This window comes from Streptopelia decaocto (genome assembly GCF_964273445.1).
Source record: "Streptopelia decaocto genome assembly, chromosome: 3".
Taxonomy (NCBI): Eukaryota; Metazoa; Chordata; class Aves; order Columbiformes; family Columbidae; genus Streptopelia; species Streptopelia decaocto.
In genome coordinates, this window is record NC_138656.1 from 55,635,646 (window position 1) to 55,643,209 (window position 7,564).

General features: G+C 43.8%; 1 protein-coding gene across 2 annotated transcripts in view; it reads right to left on the minus strand.

Moving 5' to 3' along the window:
• Positions 1–5,586, minus strand: part of CNKSR3 (CNKSR family member 3) — a 63,012-nt gene extending 57,426 nt beyond the window's left edge. For both annotated transcript variants that reach the window (XM_082048297.1, XM_082048296.1), the window contains exon 1: positions 5,435–5,586. In XM_082048297.1, coding sequence (XP_081904423.1) covers positions 5,435–5,486 — 52 coding nt within the window. In that variant the 5' untranslated portion in view covers positions 5,487–5,586. The remainder of the gene's footprint in view (positions 1–5,434) is intronic.
• Between the last annotated feature and the right edge of the window lie 1,978 nt (positions 5,587–7,564).

Genomic DNA, 7,564 nt, shown 5'->3' on the forward strand with positions numbered 1-7,564 from the left:
TACTCTGAAAATTCATTGTCAGTTTCACTACATTCCTCAAAGGTTACAATCAACTTTCCGCTAATGACTGTTGTGATTTTAGCATTTATGATGTTTCTTTTCCAGATATTACGCTGACAGCATTCAACTTTTAGACTTCCTGATGTTTGGTTAAAATACTTTAAACAGCAACTTAACTGCAAATAAACAGAGCTGACTATGAACATCAAAAGATGATGGGGAGGGGAATCACAGAACCCACAAGCAGCTCAGAAAATGCAACACAGCAGAAAAAAACCCCATGAAAACATGATCTAAGCACATGAACACAGAAACAAATTTGGGGGTTTTCTTCATACATATGCACTGATCTTAGCAACAATGAATTAATGACTTTAAGACAGCAGTAGTACAAACTACTGCAGCTTTTTACTTTGTTTCAAACCACAATATAAACAGATGTATTTAATAAATTCACCTTCTGCTAGTCAAATACTACAGGCCAACTATATTCTGAATTTCAGCTGAGATCTGCAAAGAGCGGTTATTCAATGTAATTTTCTGATCTGTATAACAAATAAACAGTCTATACTTGGTTACTTAAAAAATAATTGTAAACAAAGGAACGAGATCTTCTGCAGCCCCACTTATGGTCAGCTCTCTACTCTTCTTAACTGAAAACAAAATACTCTGTCAAAAAAAAAAAAAAAAAGACTAAAAAAAACTAAAAAAAAAAACACCACACATACTCCAGTGCTGTGCATTACCCATCATTGTTTCTAAAATCCAGTTGTGGTTCGCAGCTCCCAGCACGCACAGTTAAGATGACTAACCTTGCTGAAATCTCCCTGGGTAAGCAAGATAGCCCTAAAAAAATAACACCAGGCCCTCATGATTAATTGCTAACTATTTATAAATTACCAAATTTCTCCCACTTCTCCCAGACATACCTATAAATAAATATAGTTGCCCAAAAGCTTGACCAGGAATGGAAATCAGAGTTTTTCTTGATATAACAGGAATAAGTGATATCCATGAAATACTGAGGAAGGGAATAACTGAACCTGGAGTGTCATAAAGAGACCAAAGCCAACGCATGATCTCCAGCTGGTTGAGCCTACAGCTACAGTGACAAAGGCCAAATTGTAATGGAGCCTCGCAACAACAGAGGCTTCTAACCACAAGCGCGTCAAACTGTCTTTACGGTGTAAAATTTGGCTGGAAGTCACAACTCACATAAGTATGTGAGGCCTGGGGGCAGGGGGAAGAGACAGATCAGGCTACAGTGAACAAAGCGGAGGCACAGCAATGTTCTCTAATAAGACAATGACATTTCTCACACAGGAGGCTCTATCCAATACGCAGATGTCCTCCCCCTCGCATCTTTTGAGGAATGACCTTAGCTGCAGGGTTTTCAGTAGCCAGGGGCTTCTGAGACCAGAGAAAGTTTCTCCACACCATCAGATAACTCTGTTTCCTTCAAATTGTTGCCACGCCAGTAAAATTAAGTCACTTCTACGTTGGATATTTCTCCATGTGCATAGCCCCAAGGAACTAAACACGTTCTTGCCGATTTCTGCACCCAGGATAGCCCAGGAAACTTCAAGCCTGCAATCAAATGCCAGCAGTGTACTACAGGTGTGATACAACTTCCATGGCCATGCACCTGTCCCACAATAACCCAAATAACTCCAGGAATCCCTCTTGAGGAACTCTGGGGGAGTTCAGTCTCACAGGCACACAATGGAGTGCTGCAAGATACAGGTACATACTTCATAAGATACAGACACATACTTTAAGCCCATAAGCATCTTAGCCTGCACAGGAGCCAGACCACAGGTAAACCACAACACCATCCAGATGTTACTTTATAGCCTAAAAAAAGATAATTAAAAAAAAAATAATCTTCTCAGTATAGCCAGGAAAACATTGCAGGCTATATCAAAGAGCATGTAATCCACATCAACCCAGCCACAAGTCAAATCAACACAGCATCCTAGCCAAAGAAGTACCTTCTCGTGGTTTAACATGGCCCCTAAATACTACTTGAATTTGTGTCATACTGTAAAAGAATCCTAAAACTACACCATCACTTCTTCCAGACAGAAGTTGAGGAGGTGCTTATAAAAATTTCAGCTACAGTTTTCAAATACTGATACTGTAGCTAAAAAAGTAATCACATCCTTGGTCAAAGCTTGAGAAATGCTTCACCTACGCAGAGAATTGCTAGCAAGTACAAGCACAACTCTTCCTCAGCAGATTCAGTTTAACTAGACAAACTCTTACTAGCTACATAGCCTACTACTGTCAGTACAGCACACTCTGCCAGAAAAAACAGCCCAGTTCACAAAAAATAGCAGCATTCTAGTCTGAATTAGCAAGAGAAGAGAAGCAACTGTGTTTTGTATCAGCTGTTCTTGGTAACAATGAACAGAGTACTTTTTATTTAAAGCCTGACTAAAAAAAAAAAAACTAAAAATGTTTATGTTTGACATACTGATTCTTGGTAGGTTATCTTTTAAATACTAGATAAATCTTATTTACATATTTACCTAGGATTGAACAGCTCAAGAATCACAGAATAAAACTACTCAGGTTAAGAGTGACCTCTTCAAAGAAAAACTTACTCAAAAGCCATTAAAAAAAAAAAAAAAAAACCACACAAAACAAACACTTAACTGTCCCAGCAGTGATTCTACAGCTTGCTTTTGGACTTTGCTTTTGGGGGTTTGTTTCATGGAATGGAGGGAAAATTTCATGCGTCTTTTGAATTGGAAAAGTTATTAAAAAGAAATTAATTTATAGGTGTTTAATTGTAAAAAGATCTCAAAGGAAAAAAAAAAAAGTTCCTGGAGAAATATTCTTAGTTTTACATTGAATATTAAAAGGGAATAAATCGGGCCACTTATTTCCATTACTCCCTACATTTTTCCAATACGTTATCATTGTACTATAAACATGCATCATTATCTGAGAAACAATCTCCCCACTGAGAGCTGGCATCTCCCACCACAGTTATTTATGTAATTCTTCCACAACACATCTCCATGGCACCACAGCACTAACTCCATGCAACAGATATCACCAGCTAAATACTTTCTCCCACAGCTTCACCAGTTCACTGAAGATCATGGCATCACCCTTCCTAGACAGCACATGTAAGAAAATAAATAGTATAAGCTCCCCTCCAATCACTTGCTCTATAAAACTAACCTTGGGAATTCAATATAATATTCATAAGGTAAAATACAGAATATTAGTCTCCGGTCAAATATAAAATCCAGTGGTTATGAACTACACAGTAAATAACCATTTCAGATTAAAAATAAACTATGAAACACTGTGCTAATAAGGCTGTTAGCTAGCTATTAAAGTGTCAATTTTAATGTGCAGAGATTAAAGCGTAACCATAAAGAAAAATTTTCCACATTTCATTTCTTTATTACACTCTTGTCATGTAGGGAGTGACATAAAATGACGCTGCACACCAAAGAGGTCAAAAGCTTACCTAGAAACTGAACAACAAGAGGAGAAACAAAAGTCACCAGCAGCCTTTAATTTATTCCTTTGCATTTCAAAGGACACACGTGTTTGCATTAGTCAGAAGATCCACCTCCCAACTAGAGCCAGCCCTCAAATTAGTCTGCATAACACTAATTGAGGGTCCAGCTAAGGAGTTACCTGTTCAAGGAACTTGCAAGTAAAATAAATTATGCAAGAAAGCAAGCCAAGCATGCTTCAGTATAATAAAGTCTTTTTAAATGATTAGCAGGTTTACTCTTTAATCTGGCAAGGTAACAAACTTTCAGCGCCCAAGAGAAAAAACACAATGAAGGAAAAGCATTGTATAAATATTCCACATGCCAAAGCAAAAGGCTTATTTCATTGGAACAATGCACTCCTGTTTAAACTAATACCAATCAGAAAAGAGAGATCTTTCTGTGGAAGCTATTTATATGTTAACGCGTAACTTCACTGCACGTTTGTTTGGAATCCTCTTCTCACAAAGGCTGCTCGGATGGTCCCTCACTGGCACCAGCCCCTTCGTGCACATGTTCAGGCTCAGGAGGGCTGGGAGTGTCCATCCCGCACTGTACGAAAACATAAGCCTGCTCTCCAAAACTGCCTCAGTCTTGCGCCAAACTACAGCCAAGCGCTGACCACAGGCACACAAGCCTAATCAGCGTTATGGTCCTGAGACAGGGGAGTAATGGCTGCTGGAAGCAAATGCCACTTCTAATCCAGGGAAACTTTCACCTCTGAAAGAGTTTCTCATTTCACATCAGCTTCAGCAAAGCCTGGGAAAACACTTTATTTAACAAAAGATTATTGCAATAAGACGTAGTCCTATAAGAAAACAGAAGTACATTTCATAAATACTTCACTGAATTCATAGCTATTTCCCTTTTGATTTATTCCCTGTAGAGCGGGAACTGTGACAGCAAATATCTTAACCAGTGTTCAGAAAGCACTCACAGAGTCCAACCTGATTTGACAAAACTGAGGTTCAACCTACCTTCAAAGAAAAACCCAAGAACACCCAACACCGCGGGGTCCCCCACAGCAGGAACGGGGCACATCGCGGGTACAGCCCGCAACCCAGCGCCCAAAGCGCCCCCACCTTCTCTCCCATCCAAGACCTTCCCAAACGCCTCCGTCACTCACCAGTCCCGCTGAGGCTTTTCCGCAGCTATGTCAACATCGTGAGCAAACCTCGAAGCAGACCAGGAAGTTTTGATAGGCGGGAGAGGGAGAGAAACAAGCGCATACACCAGAGATGAAGGGTGGGAGGAATGGACAGACAGATGGAGGGGCCGCTATGCAACTCTCCGAGCGGGAGCCCAGAGTTTTAATTCTGCTTAATGGTGATGGGATTAAGAGTTCTTGCTTACTTGAGCTAGCTGATAAAATTTTTGCTTAACTTACAAAACTGAAGTTTTTTCGACCAGTGGGCAGCTTTAGCCTGAAAAACTGGAAGTCAGCTTATGATATCTGCCTGAAGGAGAACAGTTACGATGTCTACGCAAGCAGACTGGCCAGCACGACCACGGAGAAAGGGGACGGAGCCCTGGGGAGACCCCACTGCAAATGTATGTACCCGGAGCCAGCCACCCTCACGCAGCCCGGTGCTCGACTCACCCCTTCCCCCCCTCCCCAAAAAAAACACAGCCACAAAAACCTTAAAACTTGCAAGGCGAAGTCTGCACAAGTGCACTACCAGGCAAGGAGACAAGTCAGGAGAGAACGGAAAGCCGCCAGCTCCCAAGCAGCACACCGGGGTTGTCCCGGGGCTCAGCAGGGGGAGGCGGGCACGGAGCCGAGGCCAGAGCTGGCAAAGGCGCCCGGCGGCGGCCCCACTCGCCCCGCCGGCCACGCGGCCGCCCCGCCGGGAGCCCGACTCCGAGCCCGACACCGGAAAACTCCCGCGGCACGAAGCGGGCCGTCGCCCTCTTACCTTTCGTCCAGTCCACCACTTGCTTCGGGCTCCACCTGGTCACCGGCTCCATGGTGGGCTCAATCCCGCCAAGCACCAACCCCGGCGGGAGACACCGCTACCGCGCTCCTGCGAACACACACTCGCCCCCTCTCAAGCTCCCATCCCAGCAGCGCCGCTCCGGGCCACCCCCTCCCGGCTCTGGCTCCTCCCACCGGCCGCGACCGGGACCGCCCCGCTGCCGCTCCGCCCCCAGGTGCGATACCCCAGCGGGCCGGGCCCTGTGCTGAGGAGAAACTTTCTGGGGTCCCTGCTGCTTTTCCCGGGAAGGGGAGGGGAAGGCGCCTGGGGACAAAGCTTTTAAAATCTTGATACCTTTCAGAGTCTGCCAGTGAACTCCCTAAAACACGAAATAACTTGACACTTCATCTCACGCTTTAATGTCATTACTGTCTATAAGCCACATCCAGCTTTGATTTTGACTGTAAATCTGCGCAGAAAAGATGTTCTGAAGCAGGACAGTAGCTGAGACCATGCAACAAGACCCTTTAAGTGTGACACATCTGAAAGCCACTGCTCTTGGGACCTTGTGGTGGCACAGATCTCACTTTTCTTTAAAGCAAGGTGCAGTTTTAGGTCTCCTAGGTGTGAAGACCAGCTTGGAAAATTTGAAGAATCCTGACAGAGAGCAGAAACTAGAAACAGGAACTGCTGTGAGCCACATCACTGCTACTGTCTCACTAAAATTGCTCAATTTGTATTCAGTGTTAAATGCCTTTTTTTTTTTTTAATGAGCATATTTTGGAGGCTCAGGATCTCCATGGACACAAGAGAGGGAAGTCCCACCGCTGAGGCCGCTGCAACTGGTGATGCCATGCTGAGGAAAGGGAAGGATCGGTGAATGTACGGTAGATTTCCCCTCACCATAGTTTGCAGGGGGTGGCCTGGAATGCAGCATCCTACCCTGGGATTGGCGACCTGCCCGCGGGCTGGAATGGTGGCTGGGATCTTCATCCTGCTTCCATGGCAGCTCTGTGTGAGTCACACAGCCCCATGGCAATTTTAGTAGTGACTGCAGACTGCCTTCAACCACACTTGTCCCAGTATTGGCATTTGGGTTTTTATTTCTGAATCCTGCACTTTAAAGTGTCCCTGGGTGTGGAGGCTATTTCACCATAATAGATGATTACTTCTGTTTTGCTGCTCTCAACTTCGGAGCTACATTAAGCCATCAGCTGTACCTCAAGCTCACTTTCCTCAGAGGAAATGTGTCCCTTGTATCCCAGCAACCTCCTGAAGCCCATGGGAGCCCCCAGCGAGTGTCAGCCTATACCCAGAGCTTCAAGTGCTGACCTTCAAAACTGTGTGCCAAGCTTACCAACCTCCACCATTCCTTGTTACCAAACACATTATCTACAACCACTTTTCCATCAACAGAGCAGTAAGAAGATGTGGGAAAACCAGGTATTTTTATCACATACATCACTTACAGGATCTGGTTCAGGAGAAAATTCCAGCCCAAAGCCCTTTGGTAACTTGCTGCTCCTATTCCTCAGTGAAGAAGAGCAGAGTGAATTCTGCTGTGACAATAAGACTGAAATTTTAACTTGGCAATATTAGAGAGTGGGTAAACAGCTGGGATTTCAGACTGTCCAGTATCCCTCTGTTTTCATCAGCTCCCATCTCTATCCATCTGTTATCTCTACTCATATACTTCAAATGTAGGCTCCTTGGGACAGGGGCTGTCAGTTCTGTGCATGGCTGTGCAGCATCCAGCTGTGCAATGTCCAGCTGTGCAGCACCCAGCTTTCCCACCACAGCACAGACAGCTGCTTTCTTGCACACGCTGCTGCAGACCCCTGCCACGGAGTGAAGAAGTGACACTTCACAGTCCTAGTTTTGAGAATTAGTAGTTTAAAAATGGTCTTTTTGCATGTATACCTAAAACCTAGTAATTTGTTCATTCTTTTTGTTACATGGTGGTTCAAGATGTATTTTTATTTTTTTATTATAAGGTCAATTCATTATGGAGAATTTATTTATTTGCTTTTTAGTTTCTGAAATATTAAGCCTGTCAGATAACCTCTCTGCCTATTTGGAAGTTTAAAATGCAGTTCACCACAGCTTCAATACTGGTGCAATGACCAAAGG